This window comes from Parasteatoda tepidariorum, chromosome 9 (genome assembly GCF_982258835.1).
Source record: "Parasteatoda tepidariorum strain Cologne lab strain chromosome 9, Ptep-v5.0, whole genome shotgun sequence".
In the NCBI taxonomy this organism is placed as follows: Eukaryota; Metazoa; Arthropoda; class Arachnida; order Araneae; family Theridiidae; genus Parasteatoda; species Parasteatoda tepidariorum.
Genome location: NC_141763.1, coordinates 44,534,682 through 44,555,933, shown reverse-complemented (window position 1 = coordinate 44,555,933; position 21,252 = coordinate 44,534,682). Strand labels below are relative to the sequence as shown.

Here is a 21,252-nt window from a genome sequence, read left to right as displayed (position 1 = left end):
TTACATAAGAGATAGCTAACTTTTTAATGCTATTTAAACTATTATTAGACTTAGTTAATTTTTAATGCGATTATTAGACTAAGATAACCGAACAAAATGAATAATAGGTATATCATTGTCGATAGATAAATACCAGAGTTTATAGTGCCATATAATGGAATTATATATATAAAGAGAATTGTTCAGGAACTTTTTTAATTGATTTACTTCCGATGAACAAAAACGAAAAGATGGTCTGATGAAACCTGAAGACAAAAAGAAACTGACTAAATCTAATTAAGTCGATACTAAGAAAGATGTTTACTGAGCATGTAACTGATGTAAAATAAATAACAAATATTTTTTATGCTCATGTTTCTAAGGTACTAAAATAGCGTTTCAACTGAGATGGTAAGAGTGCCTACTGTATGAACAATTAAAACAAATTAACCACTTAGGCAAATGTACAATCTGTGAAGAAAAAAAATTACTCGATTCCCTTTTCAAAAATATTAAAGCTTCATAACATACATAGACAATTTCAACAATACAAATTTTAAACATCCATAAATTAGCTTGTTAATTATATGACATAAAAATTCATGAGACTGAATAATAATTAGAGCATTTACTTTTACAGAAGAGACATAAGTGCTAGTTTATTTTAAGCCTGTCACGTTTTATAGATTAATAAACTTTGAAGTTCTTTGCCTTAACGATAACAGTATAATTCACTGTGTAATTTTTCAAAGCTCATAAGCATCAAATTCACAAGGTTTTTAAAAAGCGAGTAAATTGATTTTATTAAAAAGTTTAATCACATCCTTAAAATTAAACTCCAATTTTAAATGAATATTTGCAACAAGTTATGCTCTGGAAAATTATTGAATGAATAAAATAACAGGGAAAAAAAATTTCAAAAATACTTTATGCATAATAATTAACCTCTTCCTGTGTGGTGGTACTTTTCCACTGTGATAAAAAATTAAGTTGTTATATTAAAAGTGATTTAGTTTTTTCTTTTTTTTTGTAACATAACAATTTTGCTTTAAAAATAAAATTAGAGAAATCGTACGGAAATAATGAACAAAGTGTATTATTTAGTTTAAAGTACTTCTGATTTAAGAAAAAGAACTTTATAGACAGAGATTTAGGATTAAAATTTATACAACATGCAAAACATTTATGACAAGAAATCCAAGACAAGTTCGACAAGATTCGATTGCAACTCAGACTGCAATTCCTATTAATTTGCAACTCAGTAAAAAAAAAATTATTTTTGGATTTAAATAAAATTAGGTTGAGACGGTTTTACTCATGGTATAAGTCAAGGTTTGAAACAAACTATCTTAATTGCATAAATGCAATCAAACCTTAATATCACAAACTTCAATAACACAATTTTGGGATATCAAAGAACATAAATCTGAACCCTATACAAGTTTGATAAAAAAAAATTTCCCCATTTACTTCTTGATGACCCTCAATGCAATGAAACATTTCTAGGCTTTAAAATTTTTTCATGACTTCTAAAGAATTGAATTATGAAACAGAACTACATGAATAATCTAATCCTTAAATCAACACAAAAGGGCAGCGTATCGATAAGAATATCTGCTCACAATATAGGACAAATATCGTTATTTAAATGAATCCAGAAATTCATTCTTCTGAAGTACTTACTGTGGACAATGTTTCAGCATAGATTGAAAAGAATCAAAAAAATTAAAAAGGCATTAGAAGATATCAAGAAAGGAAGATTATGAGACGGAAGAACTATATTAAAATGCCAGTACAATTATTTTAGCTGAAATTTTAAAAATTATTCCATACGCTACTTTTAATATACCGAAGTTTTGATATCACAAAATATTAGTTGTCTTCCTTAAGTCGGTAATATCAAGGTTTGACAGTACTTCCAGATGATTGAAATATTAGAAGAATTGAGAATTAAAATTGAGAAGAATTCAGTTTTATTACCAATGTCTCCTATTGTTTTAAATAAATAAAAAATAATAATTTTCTAAAATGTTTAAGTATATATCCATTGCATATATATATCCATTGCAAAAACATCTGGATAAAATTAATGTGATCAAAATTAAGGTCAGTTTATGCATTAAAAAATATTTTTTTAAACAAAATAAACCTTTCATAGCTGGCAGATTTTAACAAGGTTGCAAAACTCTTAAATAGTGATTAAATTTTGATGAAAATTACTTTATTTTTAAAAGCATAAAACATTAATTTCAGTAGAAAATATTACTACAGAAAAAGAATGAGAAGGGGTAATATATGTAATATCAATATTTGATGGTTAAAATAAATTAAAAATAGAAAGAAAAAAATAGAAGAAAAAAAAAGAGACAAAATAGAGGGAAAGTAACAACAAATTTTTAAATTATATCACTCCATCAAATGTATGAAAAATAATTTGCGGTTTAATAAACAGATCGCAATTACGTCAATTTAATTTTGTTTGGCCTAATTATTATAATATACTAAATACCTAATAAAATGAATATTCTATATTTATATAATATATCCTCTAATTTATCCAATAGCTGAATTTATATGATATGTTCTCTAATTTAACCAATTGATACACGAACGTAAACAAATGCAAACTGATTTTAGTGACGTAAAAACAAAGCTGCATTGTACCTATCACCTGATAATTAATCGACGAATCGTAATTGATTATCGTCTAATAAATTGGCCAGGGAATGTAAAAAAAGACATTTTAACAAGAGTAATTAGAAAAATTATCTTTGATCTAAATAAATCATTCGATATCTCACTAATTGGATCTTTGTCTTTACAAATTCATGAGGGTGTTGAGATTGAATAAAAGCAACTAGAATTTTATTCAAGTTTAGTTTTTAAGGTTTAGAATAAAATATTAATTACTTTAATTAAAATGCCAGCCTTAAATAATACTATGAATAAATTAATATTTCATCAGATCTTTGATCGGTAAATAAAAAAAAAATCTAGTTTAATTTTTTTTCTTAAATATTTAAAAAAAAAACATTCTCAATGTAGACAAAGAAAATCTTAGTATTAAAAAAATACTCATAATTTTTGCCCACACCATTTTTTTTTTGTCATATTACATAAGGTGCCCAGCCACAACTTCCATGGTTGCTTCAAAAAAATTTAAATTATTGGATTAAAAATAGCTTGAAATGTTATATTGTAACAATAAAACACTGGTATTGGCACCAAAAGTTTAATACCCAATTTTTTGGAGATAAATCCCAAATCTTTCTTGCTTAGTTACAATAGGAACTTCATTCACAAACTTATTTTTCAGATTATAACACTGTTAGACTATAAACTTCACTCACTAGAGAAATTGTATTCTAAACCTTTTAGGCAAGGCAAGATTCATAATACTAACAACAATATTGTATTCCCCAAAATTGATTACTTTTTTGTATTTAAATTCGTTCTAATGTAAAGGGAATTCTATTCCACTACACTGAACAAATATTCCAAAAGGTTATAATAAAAAAAAAATTTAAAAAATTTTTGTATTTTACACTAATTTAGAACCAGTGCTCAAAATTAACATTAGTCTGTTGGTCCAATGCTACAGAAATTTGACTCACACCACAATTAAATTATAATGGTCCTCCAGGCTAACAACTTATGTCACTAATTTCTACCTCAGAAAACTATTTTTAATATAAAAAATAAGTTCATAATTTACACCACTGTTTTGCATTATTACTGAAAAAGTAACAGTTAAAGAAAAAATGTAAGATAGCTGTTTTTTGCAACTTACAGAATTAAAAGTTCAAGAAAAGTTATATCTGTTGCTTTAATTCTAGGGTATAAAAATTCATTAGCATTAAAATAAACCTCACTAGTATTACAGAAATCAGATTTTATTCACTACTTTATCAAAATTTTAAAACAATACCAAAACACTAAATCCGAGCAAAAATCTTTTGTTCAGTCTGAAACAGTTTATGTCTCTAATATAACTTTCTTTGAAACCATTAGGTTTAAAGTGATTGTAATTTCAACAATATACGACAGAAGGTACAAAATGCTATTTCATTTGAATTAAACCCAAAAAAAATAGAAAAATCCAGTTACCCTTCAAGTGGTATAAATCTGGGAAAATTTCTCTAAACCCTGCTAAAAACATTAAAAGGAGTATGCTTCTGATTTGTTGCAAAAAATTAATCCAATCAGGTTGGGAAAATGCAGGAGTCAAAACAGATCATTACACTTTTTAATATATTAAATATATTTAGGAGAAGCTTTCAAAAGTTCAGCAATACCATCAAAGTGACCAATACCAGTTTCAAAGGTATACTTCGCACAGAATAAGTACAACTAATAAACCATTAAACTAAATTTTATAAAGCAAGAAAATAACTTTGTTGCAAAAATTCCAGTTTAAAAGTGGGTAGAATACATTTTTGAGACATAGAATTATTTCAGGAATAAAATTTTCAAAATTTCTCTTCAATCTTTAACTCTTTTTGTCATTAAATTGTACAATCTAAACTTAACAAGAAATTCAAATAAAAATCTGTTATATTCTATAAGAAAATCTACAAGTTAGCAGCAATGCTATACAAGTGATTCAATTCATGATATTTAATTTAAAATTCTGTATATAATGTTCAAGAATATCCCAATTAAAAGATAATATCCCAAAAAAGATTAAGCCTTAACTAATTACAATTATAAATTTTACCATCACTTTTCAAAAGTGTTTAAAATGTTAATAATAAGCTAATCATAAAAATTGCAAATAAAATTTCTAAAACCAGACTGATAATTATATATTTAATCGAATCTATTTCAAAAAATTTTAACAGTTTAAAAAAAAAAACTATCTGATTAAATGAATTATGTTCACTTTAAATTTAAATAGTAAACCTTTGCAGTGCTTTGATTTTCAATATGGAAATAGGTGGCTAAAACTTTTTATATTACACTAAGAATTTTTTAATTATATGATAAAAGCATAAAAACTCACTTTTCCTAAACATAATCTTTTGTTCATTGCTAAAAGAGCAGCTGCGGCTGCCTGATGATCTGTAAATTCCACAAAGCAGTAAGGGTCATTTCCAGGCTAAAAAATAGAAAAGAAAGTAAGATCGTATACAATAACTATATTTATGACAATAACTATATTTATGACATCAGAGCTATCAAGATTTAAAGCATCTGCATTTAAAAACTTAACATTTACCTAGTCGTGCCATAAGTCCTGATATAACAAATTAAAAAACCGAAATAAACATGTAATTACCTTTTATTCAAATTTATTACTTTCGAATTCAAGATTAAATTTTATTTGGCCAAACAAGGCTGATAATACTTCCAAAGGAATGTCTGTTGCTGCCTTCTTAAATAATGATTATGACTTTTTAAGATCCTAATTTTGCCACACTTTTGCATCGAAAACTGACCATAATAATCAAAGATTTAAATTCAGACTGTGGGAAGGGCAATTTTTGTTTCCAACGCAGTCTGGCACATTCTCATTTAAAAACTGAGTGGTTTTTGCATGAAATGTTGATAACTATAATACTTCTTGAAATTTTGTTCTATATACTTCTTGAAATGTTGAAAACTATAATCATCTTCATTGAACTAGTTCATATTCAGTGGCTTCATTATTGGTATCCAAGATCTTATTAGTGTCTAGAAAAGTTTGCTTATAGTTGACATTTTACCTATAATGGAAGTCAAATGAGCTCTTTTTTTTTTTTTTTTTTTTTTTAAAGCTACTAGTGTACTCCTCATACAAGCCCAGACTGTCTTTTAGCTGAAAATTCTTCATTAAACAAAAATAGCCTAAGGCTTTCATGAGCATGTTGCTGCAATATTGCTTTCGTACTTTGTGGCTGGATGGCACAGTTGGTCTTCTGAGCCCAAGTATGCGGATTAGATCCCTGGTCCAGACATCGGATTTTCGGGATGCAGAAAATCCTCAGCTGCCATGTTGTACGATTATGCGGCATGTAAAAGATCCCTGGAGTGCCCTATTGGCTCTTAGTAAAATTAAATTCCTAGTGCACTTTAGCATCCAAATAGAGTCTTGGTGCCGCTACCTAGTGTGGCATAAACTAGACGTCCTAACTAAAATGGCCAACAGTATCTCACCTAATGTGGTGGTCCTGAAAGAGTGGTTACCACTTCAGGAGAACGCACTACGTCTGTTCATCGGCAAGACTAATTGCACAGCTCATAGGAAATTTTAAAAAAATCTTTTGCACTTTAATTGATTAGTAAAGAAATGGTTACTAATTCTTTTGCAACTTCTAATCTTAGTTTAGTCCTGTATTATAATTCTTTTAATATTTCTGTATAGTAAGAACATTCTTTATCAGCACAGATAATGCTCATTACCTGCATAACAACAAAAAATTTTAGCAAATGTGGAAATTGCTTACATGTTTGATAAAAAAAAATCTTAACTAAATATTTTAGAGTGCTAAAAATTCTGAAAAATAACTTGTGCACTTCTGTTCAATGGTCATTACACTGAGTTAAAACTGACCATTTATGAACAAAAATGAGTGAGAAGCTAATATTTTATAAAATGCTACCAGCTGCCCTTCAACTACTCCATTTGACCCTTAGAAAGGAGCCTTAAATTTTAACGATATACCTATGACACAACTATGTGAATATCAGGCAAATAAAATATTAAGATTAAATTTAGTTTTTATTTTATTTTTTGAAAACAAAGTGAATTCCAAAAAACGTGCACCCCTCCCTGAACATTGTAATTAAAGTAAAAGCAACTAACATAAGATTTCACACTCAATAGATTTGATGTGAGATATTAAAAATCTTTGAAAATGATTAAAATCTAGATTTATAGTTCAACAACTTATAAAGACTGAAATTTAAAATTTTTAAGAACAATCTTAATACAAAATTTATGAATAGTTTAGCTCTAATTCATTATGTATATTACAATTAAAATTATTACAAAACAAAATCGAAACACACCAAACTGCATGCAGAATATGGGTGTTCAACCAAAATTACAAATCAAAGCAATTGTAATTTGGACATAAAGTTAATCTACAAAACCGTGCAAGCAGTGTATTTTTAATTTTTTTTCTTCTTTCATTCTGATTATTTCCAACTACTTAATATGAGTACTAAGTCAAAATTTAATGATAAACAGCTATGAAAATTTAAATGTATACTATCTCTAACTTTGAATAAAACATAAAATATAAAATACTATTAAGCCAAACAGACAAGAATACCTAGATATTTTATACTTTTTAAGAATTCAAATGATTATTAGTTGTAAGAAACTAAGAACAATTTCATCTATTTAAATAATTACTTACAAAAATTTACAAAAGAGAATATTAACAAAATATTAAATATTACGGGTAAACATAACTAAAGTAATTAACTATAAGAAAAAGGTCATTGAACTTAAATATTTTATATCGAGCTGATAACATAATTTTCTAATAAACAAGTCTTAAAGATTTATTATTTATTAGTAATAAACAAAAATTAATAAAATAATAAAATCTAACTAGTTTTCAACAGTTTGGTCAAAATATTAACTTATAATAAAACTAACTTAACTTTTTAAGCCATTTAAAAGAAATTTTAAAAAATTTCCTAATTTTATTCTATTTATAAAACTAACAGTAATACAAAACACAAAAATTATTTTAATAAAATAACTAACTCGAAATCTTCTGAATATGAAGAGATCAGAGACATTACAAGCTTTAAAGTGTGTAAATTATTGATCACATCACAGTGAAACTATTTAGTTAATAGTTCCCTTGTCATAAAAATTACTACTATTAGAATTAAAAATATAGAACACACACATATCATGCACATCAAAAAGACATTAAATGCTAAACAAATCCAATACTTTACAATGTGGTGATAATTATTTCATTATAATAAACATTTTTAATAATTGCTAATTTCTTTTTTATTCAACTCTCACTATTAACAAAGACTTAATTTCCTTGTAAAATATTCTAAAGGACAACTAAGATAGTATTAGTATTGCAAGCATTGCATTATGACGCATGACGAAATATGTAAAGATAACACAAGCAGTGACTCAGCCAAAATGAAAATAATTCTTCTACAAATCCCTTATACAGTAATCTTGGCTCGAGACAAGCTGTAAACCGATGGCTATTATGCATAAAAAAAAACTAACTCAATACGCAAATTAACACTAATCCAGAGGCAAATTAAACTAGCTCTCAATATGAAATGCTGAATTTTACAGATACAGTTAAACTCACTCATAACAAATCCTAATTTAATAAGGGAAACAAAAATACTTGGTTGGTATAATGTTAAGCCTATTGAAGCACAGTTCTTAAAAGTGCAAATTCCAGTTTTAGCAAGCAATAATTTTGGGATACTTAAAATTTCCATAAACTTCCACCTATAGCTAATTCCCTCCTGGAAAAACTCATAATGCATAGCTGCCAACTTGTTAAACACAAAGCATGATAAGACAATCAGGGGAAATAATGACACAAAGAATAAAACAAAATATCAAAAATCATATCAGAAGCAAATTATCAATTTATAAACCATACACATATCATATAACATAGTTTTTGAGTTAACAGTTTCAATTAAATTACTTATCAATAAAAAATATCACAACTTTATAGTAACTAATTAAAAAAAAACTTCTTACAAGAATAGCGATATTGGATTTTAAAATCGCAAGAATAGGTATCGCTATAATGGATTTTAAAAACAAGAAAATACGAGTTGCGATATTGAATTTTTAAATCACGTAACTTTTATATCAGCTAAGTACCAAAATCGATGATTGATATTAAAATAGTGTGAATAAAAATTGCGACATTAGCAGTATTTGACTGAGTTCCTAATATTTAAAAATAAAAATTGCGATATTAGCAGATTTTGACTGAGTTCCTAATATTTGAAATGGCGAAAATCAGCCAAATCAAAAGAATCAAATTTTGTACGAATCATAAATGGCTCGTTAGCGTGATTTAGCAAAAGTTTCAAAATTTCGTCGGATTATAAATTTTTGATTCATGGAAGTCCGCTAACCAATGGTCTTGAGATAAGCGGAAATCTGCGATATTCGCGGAAAAATCACATGACCTGCTTCTAGGCTTTAGACCTTTCCTGGGTTGAAAGAAAATTGGCTTAAGTGAAAAGGTGCTAGAATATCAAATAATCGGAGCATTTTTATCTAAAATCGTATTTTTGGAACAAAGCCAAAAATTCGGAACAAATACAATTTAATAGGAACAGTTGGCAGCTATGATAATGTTTAGAAAACTAATGATGAATCAAATCCTACAAACATATACATTTTTTTCAAAAGTGGAAGTTTGAACGACTGTCAATAACACAAAGTGACAATAAGTAGGTTCAAAGGAAACTATTTCACTTAGACACGTGATTGCTGCAAAAAGAAGTGATCTAGAAGATTTTTGATACTAAATTAATTAGTTTCATTTTCAAACAAAACAACTCTTTCTTAACAGGTAGTTCATCATTAAAACCTATTTTTTTATTTATATTTGGACAAGGAAAATAAAGTAAGTGCTCAGCAATTAATGCATAAAAAAAGATTGAAGAAAAAATCACATAGATTTGATAAAATTAGACAAATCGGATGCTTAAATAGGGAGATAATCAAATACCAAATTTAAAACTTGCATAAAGAAATTATAAAGAAATAACATTTATAAAGAAATTGAAAATCAGTAGCTAAAATCCTGAATAATCAATTGCAAAAAGATAGAATCATTGCTCTAAATAGTAAACTTTTCGATCTGCAATTGAAAAATCTAATATCATAATACTGTGTGAAATATATCAAGATTTTTTTCAAAAAAATCATATGGAAATCAATATAACTGCGCAAAACATTGAAACAACCGCATTAGTTAAGTGCAAATCAACCATATCAAAAAATTATAACTCAGATGCTTAATTCGTGATTGGGTTAGGTGAAAACATAAGGGATTTAAAATTTGAATCTTGAGAAATCAACAGCAATAACTGCAAAAAAAGAGATAGAAGCAAGACCGTCGCACGAATTTTGATTACTTAAAAGCGGGATTCGAAATTTCCAAGTCCTAATAACAAATTAAAACGATTTGAATGTAACAAAAGAAAAAAAAGGTAAGGATGGATATAATCTAGAGACCAAATAATTCCTTTGCAAATTTAAATTTTAAACATAGTCATTTATTAAAATAAGTTTAAAAAAAAAAAAGAAAAAACAGTACTTTTTAGCAAACAACCTTTAATATGTCAGAATAATTCTATCAGAATAAGAACTTTGTAATTTGTGGAACTCAACGAAAATTCTCTTGCCATATATAACTTTTTTTGCACAAGAAATTAAATAGAATTTTAAATTACTAATTATATATGAACTAATGACTTTTACAGAACCCTACTTTTTACAAGAATTCTGTTAAATCGAGCAAATATTGAGGCTCCGCTGCACTGCATTACTTTACATGATAATCAAGAAAAAACACTGCAAGGACAACTTTCCAAAACAATCCATTATACTAAGTTGAAGCTAAGAGACTCAGTTTAAATATCAGAACATTATAATACATATTGAAAATTTTGACTATGCAGTGTTGAATATAAACATGTTTTGATTTTTAAAAAATCTATGCCAATACAGCATAAATAACAAGCTTATACAAACATTCCGTGAAATAAATTTCACAGCATTTGTTACTTGAAGTACAAAACTGGATAAAATTTAAATAATGTATACATTTTTATTGTTCAAATCTTAACTTAAATTACTTTAAATATATACGGAAAATGCTACTGTAATATAGAAGCATTATAAGATTCCATTATATATTAGAAACAATGTTTATCCCTCACAGAAATACATCTTGATTGTCTCACTTTACAACCATTTAATGAGTAGTATTACAGGTAAATGCTTTGAATTAATAATATAACAGCATTGAGAAATTACACATTAATTTCTGTTTCAAGTGTCTTTAATCAAAAGAACAAAATTCGTAGATAAAATCAGGGGTAAATAAACAAGCACACTACTAAGCCTAACGAATTACAAATAGTAATTACTTTTAGTTTTCATTGTTGGCAGGTGTGCGGAAGAGAGGATGACATTTTAAGATTAAGTAAATTAACTCCTTTAGTCGTAATTATACAAATCACTCGAAAGAAACCTCTAATTTCAAACTTAAATTAGAATCTCAATTTAGAACAATTTTGTGTTAACAACTTACCTCTTGTATTATTTTACATCCTTTAACAGGGCCTATTTGTCCAAAGAGTGCTAAAATCAATTCCTCTGTCACTGAAGGATCAAGATTACCAACGTAGCTAAAATGTAAAGTAGTTCATTATTAATAATGATTATCATTTACGAGCATAGTTAACAACCGGCGTAATTGTATTCGCCGTAAACAAATAAAGTACACTTACAGCGTTCTAGGATGACTCTCATTGCTTTGTTCTTGCTAAAAAATGAAAGATTCATTGTAAGTACAGTTTAGAATTTGTAAGATAATAATTATTTTATTGTTAAATAACATTACCTTGTTAGACATGGCGGAATCGTATTTTACAAACGAAGCCGACGCATGCGCATACCCTTGCATCGTAGGGTAATATCCGACTGTTCCCGCCAGTTTTGACGTTAAATAATCACTTGAAATAAAGAATTAAGAAATTAATCTTGCGATTTTAATGTCGTTTTAGTTGACAAGCACTAAAACCGGTACAATGTTTAAAATACACAAGTTAAATTTGTCAAACACATTACACAAATAACAACAGATACAATACAATATCGGACTGCGAATTTTTTTCTTCAAAAAGAACCTATGAGTTTAGTTGTTTGCAGTTCACGCCTCACTCAAATTAAATGTGAAGCCTCGGTGGCCGCGTGGTAGGTTGCTTCGCCAATTTTTGCTTGTTAAATGTGATAAAAGGCTCAAATTTCAAGTTTACATTCTGTACGCTCATTTTTTTTTCGGTTTGTTTGCTTCATGCCATACCTTTTTTTTTTTTTGTAATGTTTATATTCATGATACTTATTTTGATTCAAAATATTTATTTTATTGATATACGTGTGAATGTTTATATATCAACAGATTAGAATTTTAAAAATTTTAATCAAAAAGTTTTTTTTTATTTTTTTAAATGAAAGCAAACAATAAATACTAATGTAAAAACATAGCAATAAAATCAATTTTATTAAAATATTTAGATTTTTAAAAATATTTAATCTTACAATTTTACGATTATTTTAAAATTTCCCATTTCCTTGAATAATAACTTTTTTAAAAAATTTTATTTAAATACGTAAATATTTAAAAAGAAAAGTGGTAGATTCCTTAAAGAAACATATAAAGTAAAAAAAGTCAATCATATATAAAATGGAAGATATTCGAAAAAAAATTGAATTCCTTTTCTCATTTAAATTATCTTAAAATTTTAACTATAAATACTTAGTTAAGGAATATTTTCAGTATTTTAGCAGTTTTTAAACATTTTAGTTAATGTAGTTTAATATAGGTTTTTAAATATTTATAAATTACTTCTAAAAGGAAAATGACAGAAAAAGTTCAGTAACGGTATATTAGTACTTAGAAAAATAGAACTGGTGTATAACACTTTAGAATTTTTCATTATTTCAGACAATGAGGTTGTTTTACCGAAATTCAAATTTTTAAAGGGCTCAATCGAAGCATCAGACAAGACAAGCTTTGGGACAAGAAAAGGTGCTATTTTTTACGCGATTGTTGAAAATTGCAAACGAATTTTAAGAAGAAAAAAAATTCCGAGTGGCTCGGTGATTTTTGTTGATACGAATTCCGCACCCGGCTCATACAGACCAAATTGCTGATGTAAAATATATTCAGTTGTAGACGGATCATAGGTTAGTGTCCCCTTGTTCTCAGACTAACAGTGAGATTCGAAGCAATAAAAAGAGAAAAGTAATACTCGTGACAGGGAGAACGATTAGACCCTTCCTTCGAGTGGGAAAAATAAATAAGAACTGTTTCTTCTATTTAGACTTTTTAGTATCAGAGTGCATAGATTGTGCTTGTACAGAGATGTTGCGCTCGTGCTTTTTAACATTTTGTATTTTATTTAGTTATATTAAATTTCTTGTATTACTGAAAAGATATCTTCAATAATCCGTTTTGAGCTTAAACGGTATCTTCAATGAAAAGTAACATATCAAAATCTTTATTCTAAGTGTGAGAGGTCTTCGAGGTTTCCTTCTCCATGTATTGCAAATGCGGGTTAGTTCCATCAAAAAGTACATCCCTTAGGTAAATTTTCCTAAAAATACTTGATTCAGGAGTTCCCTTCTCATATCTTCCGGAGTGGGTTCGAAATTATAAGACTACGGGGTTGAACACTGGTAGTCGCAAACTCAAAATGAGGTCAGCTGGTCAACGACGGTTATAAGGTAAAAAATAAATTCCAAGCGAAAAACAATTTCAAAAACCTTGCTGATTTTCAAAACACTTAGAGTTGGGTCCCACTTATCTATTTGCAAATCGTATTAGTAATCCTGTTAATAATTTGCATAGTGTTAAATAATTTAATCATTGAACGAGTCTCCAGACACATGATTCAGCGAAGACATTGATGTATGTTAGCAATTTATCTAATTTTTTATGAGAAGAGGTTGACATCTATCATAATTCAACGTTCGATGATCTGTTATCTGAACTGTACCGAACATGTAATAAGTTGCTAGCTATTATAGGCCATTTTTACCACTATAAAAAGATGAAACCAAATTATCGGTTTGACCATTAATCTTGCCTCATTACCTAAGTCAGTTAACGGATTCATTAGCGACCATAAAATATACTATTCGAATATAAGCAGCTGATTTTAAGTTTTTTAAATTACAATTTTTAAAAATTGTGCTTGTAATGTCTAATTGCCGCTTCTCGATGAAAACAGTCCTTGAAAATAAGCAGAATTTCGTTATTAAGGCTACACGAATGGACCATTTGTGACATTCTTCATGTTGATTGGATGACAATACTGGCTCACGTGTACACTGTATTACCACAAGTTGCACCAGAAAGCAGATGGTGATAGTCATCACCTTGTCAGAGCCTGACTAAGGCAGGGGCATACGGGATAATTGGCCCCGCCCCCCACATTAGAGGGGGCCTCCAAATCGAATAGAAAGTTTATTTTACGTTTCCTTCTCTAATGAACTTTTTTTAAACAAAATATCAGTACAGTGTAAAATCTGTCAGTTTTACGTGAGCTTCATTAATCTATCGATCGTATGAACATAATGTACACTTCGTAAATCCATGGCTTTCTAGGGTGGAATTCAGCTAAATTTTCACAATTACGGTAGACAAAGTTGGCCAATCAAAAGCCTTTATTTTTACATTACATTATTCTATTCATTACATATCATTAAGGTAGAAATTTAAATAATTTTTTTTGTAGTTTTCTTTCCGGTTTGGCTCATGTAACCATCGCACTAAATTTTTTTCCACAATCGTCAACTAGAATGTAATCTATACTGGACTTAATTTGGTACTTTAATTCTAACCTCTATGTGTGATAAAATGTTTCAAGATGCTCTGAAACTTGCAATGTTTGACCAATAAAAGAAAAGTGTAAGGACTGTGTTCCTTTCCCTGACACTTCAATGTTAAATAACAGAATTCTTAATGTTAAAGTATACACACCTAATTTTATCTCTTAAATGGTGGACGCAATAATGCGACAAAATGAAAACTTATTTGACCAAAAAGCTCTGTTTGAAATACTGCTGCATTTTAGCATTCTTTTAAGACAATATATCTGAAAATATTGCTACTGTAATATGAAGTGTAAATCATTTTTATTGAGCGTGAACGTAAATTCTTCTAACCTTCAACATAGTAATATTCGACACACGCATCAATATTAAAGAAAAGCAATATAAAACACCTTTAACTTTATGATTTTTCTCCCGAAAGAATATGCATAATTCTTCTTCATTTTGCGCGTTCTATTCCATGTTATAAAAGAATAAAAGAACCAAAATATCCCTGCCTTTTTGTTATTATTTATCTGAGCCATTAATATATGCTTTTCTCCGAAAGGTCTGACATTATTCTTCGATTTCTTTGGTTAATATTTTTGTCAATAATTCTTGAATTTGTTCAGTGAAACTCAAAATTCAGTATTTGATGATTTTTTGTTTCTTCGTTTGTTTTACTAAAAACAATACTTGCTTTCTTGCTCTTGTTCTTTTTGTATTTAAACTACTAGTCAGAGTTATTTTAGTTCGAACTGAAATTAAATTTAATTTTTAATCTGTACAATGTGAGGAAAAATTAAAAAAACGATTTCAAGCGAATTGGAAAATTTTTGCATACAATTATAATATTCGTTTATCCAACTATAATTCCTTGCAAAAAATAACACTTGGTAAACATTTATATTTTTTATTATTTTATCTATTTACAGTCGAAAAATTTTAAATTGAAACATGTTCAATTTTTAAAATCATTTAAAAGAATATTTTTTTTTTTTTTGCAAAGTACAAAATTTGACCGAAATCGGTCGAATGGTTCCTGAGAAATTAAGTTTTTAAAATTCAGATAGAAAAGTCCTTTTCTCAAGAACTATTCGACCGATTTCAGTTAGATTTTGTATTTTTTCGTGTGAAATTACACTCTTTAAAATGATGTAAAAAATTTTAAATCTTACAATTCCGCCTACACTCCTGACCAAACTACTGGGACCATATTTTACGAGATTGTGGCTACTCCTTATGTTTTGACGGTCGAATTCGTCAAAAAAAGGTATATTTATTTAGAAAAAAGTACGTTTTTGAGGCTCATTTCTTTACTTAAAATATCATTTGTACTTATTAATTACCATATTTGAGGTCACCCCTTGGAACCTTTAAGATTGAGTTCTAGAACGTGAAGATCCGATCATTAGATCAAAAGTAATTTAGAATGGAGTTGTTTTTCCCCACACTATACAACTTATTTTATTAAAAAAAAGTACTTTGAAGAATAATGGTATTCTAGAATTATCATAAAGTCGAAAAGAAATTGCTTTCGGATTAGATTATTATTCTATCCTTTAAATGAAAGCATAGCTTCAATGGCGCTTGAACAAAAATTATAAAAACTACAGAACATCAAATTAACTATTCTCTTAGACTTTAGTATAATTAGGAATAAGGATTAAGAATATAATAAAAAGTAATTTAGATTAAATGGAGAATAATTGTTAGCGCATTATTTTCTTCCCCACATTTTGGAAAGATAATGGTGTTCGAATGCATTAACTAAAACTTGTTTTTGTTAAGTAGCGAAGTTGTTTGAAAACTTAACAGGTAAGGAAATGTTTTTACTGATTCAGTCCTAAGGAAATAATAAAATAAAACCCGCTTGAGAAGTTTTCCACGGGAAAGAAAGAAAAACGTCCTGAACAGTAAAAGTTTTTAAGCAGTTCTGTGATTGTTGCTGTTGTCGTAGGCCATTAAGATAAGTGGCGCGATTGTTCGTGTTTTCCTGTGGCGCCATCTATGGGCAAGAATTTAACTTCTGTCTCATCCATACGTCACACCCATTTATAGGGCTTGCCCATTCATGCATCCATTCACCCACAGATGGTAATTTTAACCTGAACCAGGAACGATCAATCTCTAATTCAGTCCCCCCCCCCCGAGGTATAATTTGTTCTAGGAATATGAAGCACGTCGTAAGCTGATAGATTTAATGTGCACCACCCACCATTTACTACACGAGAAGTCTTTGGCCTGCTGGACTCCAACTCCCTTTTTTACAAACGAGAGTCCAGCTCCCTGCCAACCAGGGAATTACGGCCCCAGCAGTTCAGTTAAAATTGTTTTTTAAAACTTATGAATGTGTATTATAAAGAGATATATGCGGAAGATTTTATTTACGTAATTTTGCGTTTTATTGAAATGCAACTTTATTATTAGACCAAAATCCCCTCGCTTTCTTATTGCAATTTTTTCAGTGACTTTCATATTTTTAACCTTTCCAAGTTTTTCTAAAACAGGTATAAAGGGTAAACAAAAATAATACTAACTAAAAACAATAAAGAAATAAAAAAAAATAAAATAAAAAAAAATTAAAAAAAAAAAAAATAAATAAAAAAAAATAGAGAGAGTGATTGTAACTTCGACCACCTAAGACTTTTACCAAGAATACAGATTTTTGCCACAATGATGTTCATTTCAGAAGAATTTTGTTTCCGTATAAAGGAAACTTATACTTTCACTTATAAGGGAAACCTACATTCGAAGAAAACTTTTCAAACTGAAAACTTTTTAACTTTTTCAACTAAAAAGTTAAAAATAATTTTTTAAAGTGTCATCTTAACATTGTAGAAAAGGAGACAAAAAGGTAACAGGAACATTAACTACTTAACCGAAATTGTTTTGATTATAGCGACTTCATGAACATATTTAACTGAAATTCTTATGAATAATATTATCTCATTTTATCATTATTATTTTTGTGTACCATTATGTTTTTTCCCCTTGAACTTATCATTTACATGATCAAAATTTATTTATCTTTTCTAAAAACTATTCTATTTTTTCTTTTGTTAAATGGTAATACAATTTACTATGTTAATTCAATACGTTTCATTTTAAAACCAGTTAAATTCACGAAAAACACTTTAACGCACATTTATATATGCTAGCAATAAGGATTATAAAGTGCCATAACATAAGAAAGAAAAGTAAAAAATATAATTGGTTGCGTTTTTCTTACTTTCTTTCTCTCTTTTTCTAAGGACATTTATATCTATAAGAAGTTTTGTCTTACAAACAGAAGCTATACGGGATACACAGCGAATAAATTTCTTTAAATAAATTTTAAGTATCATATTCCACATTTCTTTATTCTTTATTCCTATTATTCTTACTTCTGCATGTTTATTTATTTACTTTTTTTGTTTACTCATTTGTTTGAAGTGTTCTGATTGGTAAATTAAACATTTCTCTTTTGTAATACGATGCGTTTGCAAAAAAATAACTATCAGTTTTTTCAGTTTTTTTTAAATTTTGTACAGTACTACAATAATTTCGTTCGAAATTCTAAGATTAAAATTTTGGGTCCATAACAGAATTTACAGCAACGAAGGCCAGAGTAATTTCCATAAAAAAAAGTACGCGACGGTTTTTTTTTTTTTTTTTTTTTTTTAATAACCATATTAATTTGACAATTTACCATATTAAATTGATACACTTAGTTTCAAAACCAGTAAAATTCTTGAAAAACATTGAACTTGAATACACACTTATAAATTAAAAAATAAATACAAGGTATCTGCTACATTTTATATTTTAAAATCCATGACTTTTCATGACTAATTCCAAGAATTTTTCATGACTTAACGAAGTTACTATTTTCTCCTACAGAAAATCACAATAAATTTAAAAAAAGCATTATAATAACTTTAATTGAAATGATAGGTATGACCAAAACTGTTATACTCTGCATCTTCATATTTATGGATTTTAAATTTAAAAATCAGAGTAAAGAAAGAGTTGAAGCAATGAAATAGCTGGAAAAAATTACAAAAACAAATAGTGTTTTTCTTTTTTTCTGCAGAATTATATTCTAAAGATATTTTTCTTGTTCATAGGAAAGAATAGAAATACTCCTGAGTTTTTTGCTCTCATTTCGGAATATAAAAAAATCACCAATTAATGTCTTGCTTCAGCTAGAATTTTAAACTTATAAAATAAAAATAATAATCAAAATTCTGAAATCACAAAAGTTTAAAAGATAATTCGCTCTAGAAATCATGTTTTTTTTTCTTCATTTTTTGAAGGAACCACCGTAATTTTTAAAGAACACGATAAAAACATTTTGCATTTTAATAAAATATGATTGTGAGTGGGGAATTTCATTTAAAAAATTAGATTCTTCGGAGACCTAAATCCGTGACTTTCTATGATTTTTTAAAAAGAATAGTTAAAATCATGAAATTTCATGACAAATTTTGTTCAAGACCAAAATTCATGACTTTCCATGACTTTCTAGGTGCGACGACACACTCTAAATACAAGTATGCAAACATACCTTTACATTAGGAAAAGACAAGCAAATAAAAAACATAATTGCTTGTTTTTTTTTTTCCAATGAGATTTAAATTTCGCACTTACAAATAAAAACTAAGCACAAAATACGTAAAATAAACTTCCTAAATTATTCTCCGAAATAAATTTTCTATATTATATTTCATTATACTCTTTTTTTTATTCTCTTTTTATTCGGATTTCGTTGTACATGCACAGGGCAGTTAGTTTTCAAAAGCACGTTGGAAGTTCTTTAGAATTTCTTTAGAAATAGAAATAGCCTTACTTATTTATTTTCTTTTACACAATTTACTACGCTTACTTAATATGTCATGTTTTAAAACCAGTTAAATTCACGAAAAACATTTTACTTGAACACGTATTTAAAAATGCAAAAATAAAGATGTGCAAACATGACTTATAGTAAAAAATATAATTGGTTGGGTTTTCATTTTTTTCAATGAGATATCTATAAAAAGTAATATACTTGCAAACAAATACTATGCGGGGCATACGTAGAATAAATTTCCTCAAATAAATTTTACATACAATACTTTATACACTTTTTTTATTTCTACTTTATTCTTATTTCGTCTTGTTTATTCCTTTTTTGTGAATTGAATGATTGTGAAACTAAACACTTCTCTTTCATATTGCTATGCTGTTTACATTGCATAGCAAATAAATATGGTTATTGATACTTTTTTTTGTTGACATTTTGTACAGTAGTAGATACCTTTTTATACATATTTTTTAAAGTATTATACTTCAATGAATCCAGTTTCTTTCGAAATTCTAAGATTTGAATTTTTGCCCCATAATAGAACTTACAGTAACGAAGGCCAGAACAGTTTCCATAAAAAAAGTACTCGACGTTTTTTCCAAGTGCAGATTTCCGTGACTGTCGCTCTGAAATTGCTAGTGGTTACATGCAGAAGGCAGTTAGTTTTCAGAAGCACGTAGAAAGTTCTTTAGAAGTAGAAATAGATAATAGAGCTTTTGTGAGAAGGAAAAAAAATATTCCAACTTCAGACGTTATTATTCCAGTCTATTTACTCAATGAGTGCGTCTGAGATTTGCATGACTACAATTCGGCGTTATCATAAAACGTGTAGAAAATTTCTAACCCTTTAGGAAACGAGATTATTTTTTGCAATATCGTTTGGAATAAATTAGCATTATTTGCAGATAAAAAATATAAATAATCAATTTAGTTATCTTTCAGTTATCGTTAGCATCAAAGTTATCTTTAGTTGAAAAGTAAACCGTTGTTATGTTGAATAGAAATTTTTCCATATTTATATATTATTTTGAAAATATATAACACTTTCGAAAACGAGATTATTATTTTTTAATGTCGCCTAAAGTAATTTTAGCGTTATTATGACGGGTGAAATCATATTATCGTCAATTTTTTTTTAATAATCTATTTATATCTAGGAGTAATGAAATATTGAAAGAATCAATTTATATATCAATCGTCAAAGTTATCGTAAATTGTAAAACAACCCATTAAAATATTGAATAAAATTTTTTCCATTGACATTTCTGTTTTATTTTGAAATGATATAGCACTTTAGCACTTTCGAAAAAGATATTATTTTTTTTATTAATGACGTGAAAGTTAATATTGTGAATATGTTTGTTTAGCTGTTTATTTGCCCCACGGTAATGTTTATCGTTCTGCTTATTACCTATAATTAAAAAAATATTATTTTGAACACATATATTTGTTTACACAGAACTAGAATGTTAAAAAATAATTAACGTTCAATGAACTATTTCAGAATTTTTATAATGAAATTAAAATATTTCCTTATAAAACGTTAAAAAAAAATCCATTTAATGGCAACCATATAGGACTAACTGAAGCTAATATGAGACCCTCGAAATAAGAGTAAATGTAAACTTAAATAAATTGCAAGATAACTTTTTGTGTAAGTTAACGCTTAATAATAAAGCAAAAATATGCCCATGAATTATAATACAAAATAACAAAATTTAAACTAACTAAGGTAGAGACTTCCGTATGATAAATTTTTTTGTATACCTCTTATTCGACAGAATTATTTGGACGTTATTCGTTTAACTTGTGCCAACTATTTAATCAAGATTATTTTGCTTGAGTAAGTTTACAGTGCACAAAATTCTAAATGGATCCCCTGAATAATTTT

General features: G+C 27.7%; 1 protein-coding gene across 4 annotated transcripts in view; it reads right to left on the bottom strand.

Annotated features, from left to right (window-relative positions):
- Window positions 1-11,841, bottom strand: part of LOC107445231 (nucleolysin TIAR) — a 106,981-nt gene extending 95,140 nt beyond the window's left edge. For all 4 annotated transcript variants that reach the window (XM_043039964.3, XM_071186438.2, XM_071186439.2 and 1 more), the window contains exons 1-4: window positions 11,559-11,841; window positions 11,446-11,480; window positions 11,247-11,343; window positions 4,982-5,077 (exon numbers count right to left, since the gene is read on the bottom strand). In XM_043039964.3, coding sequence (XP_042895898.1) covers window positions 4,982-5,077; window positions 11,247-11,343; window positions 11,446-11,480; window positions 11,559-11,621 — 291 coding nt within the window. In that variant the 5' untranslated portion in view covers window positions 11,622-11,841. The remainder of the gene's footprint in view (window positions 1-4,981; window positions 5,078-11,246; window positions 11,344-11,445; window positions 11,481-11,558) is intronic.
- Between the last annotated feature and the right edge of the window lie 9,411 nt (window positions 11,842-21,252).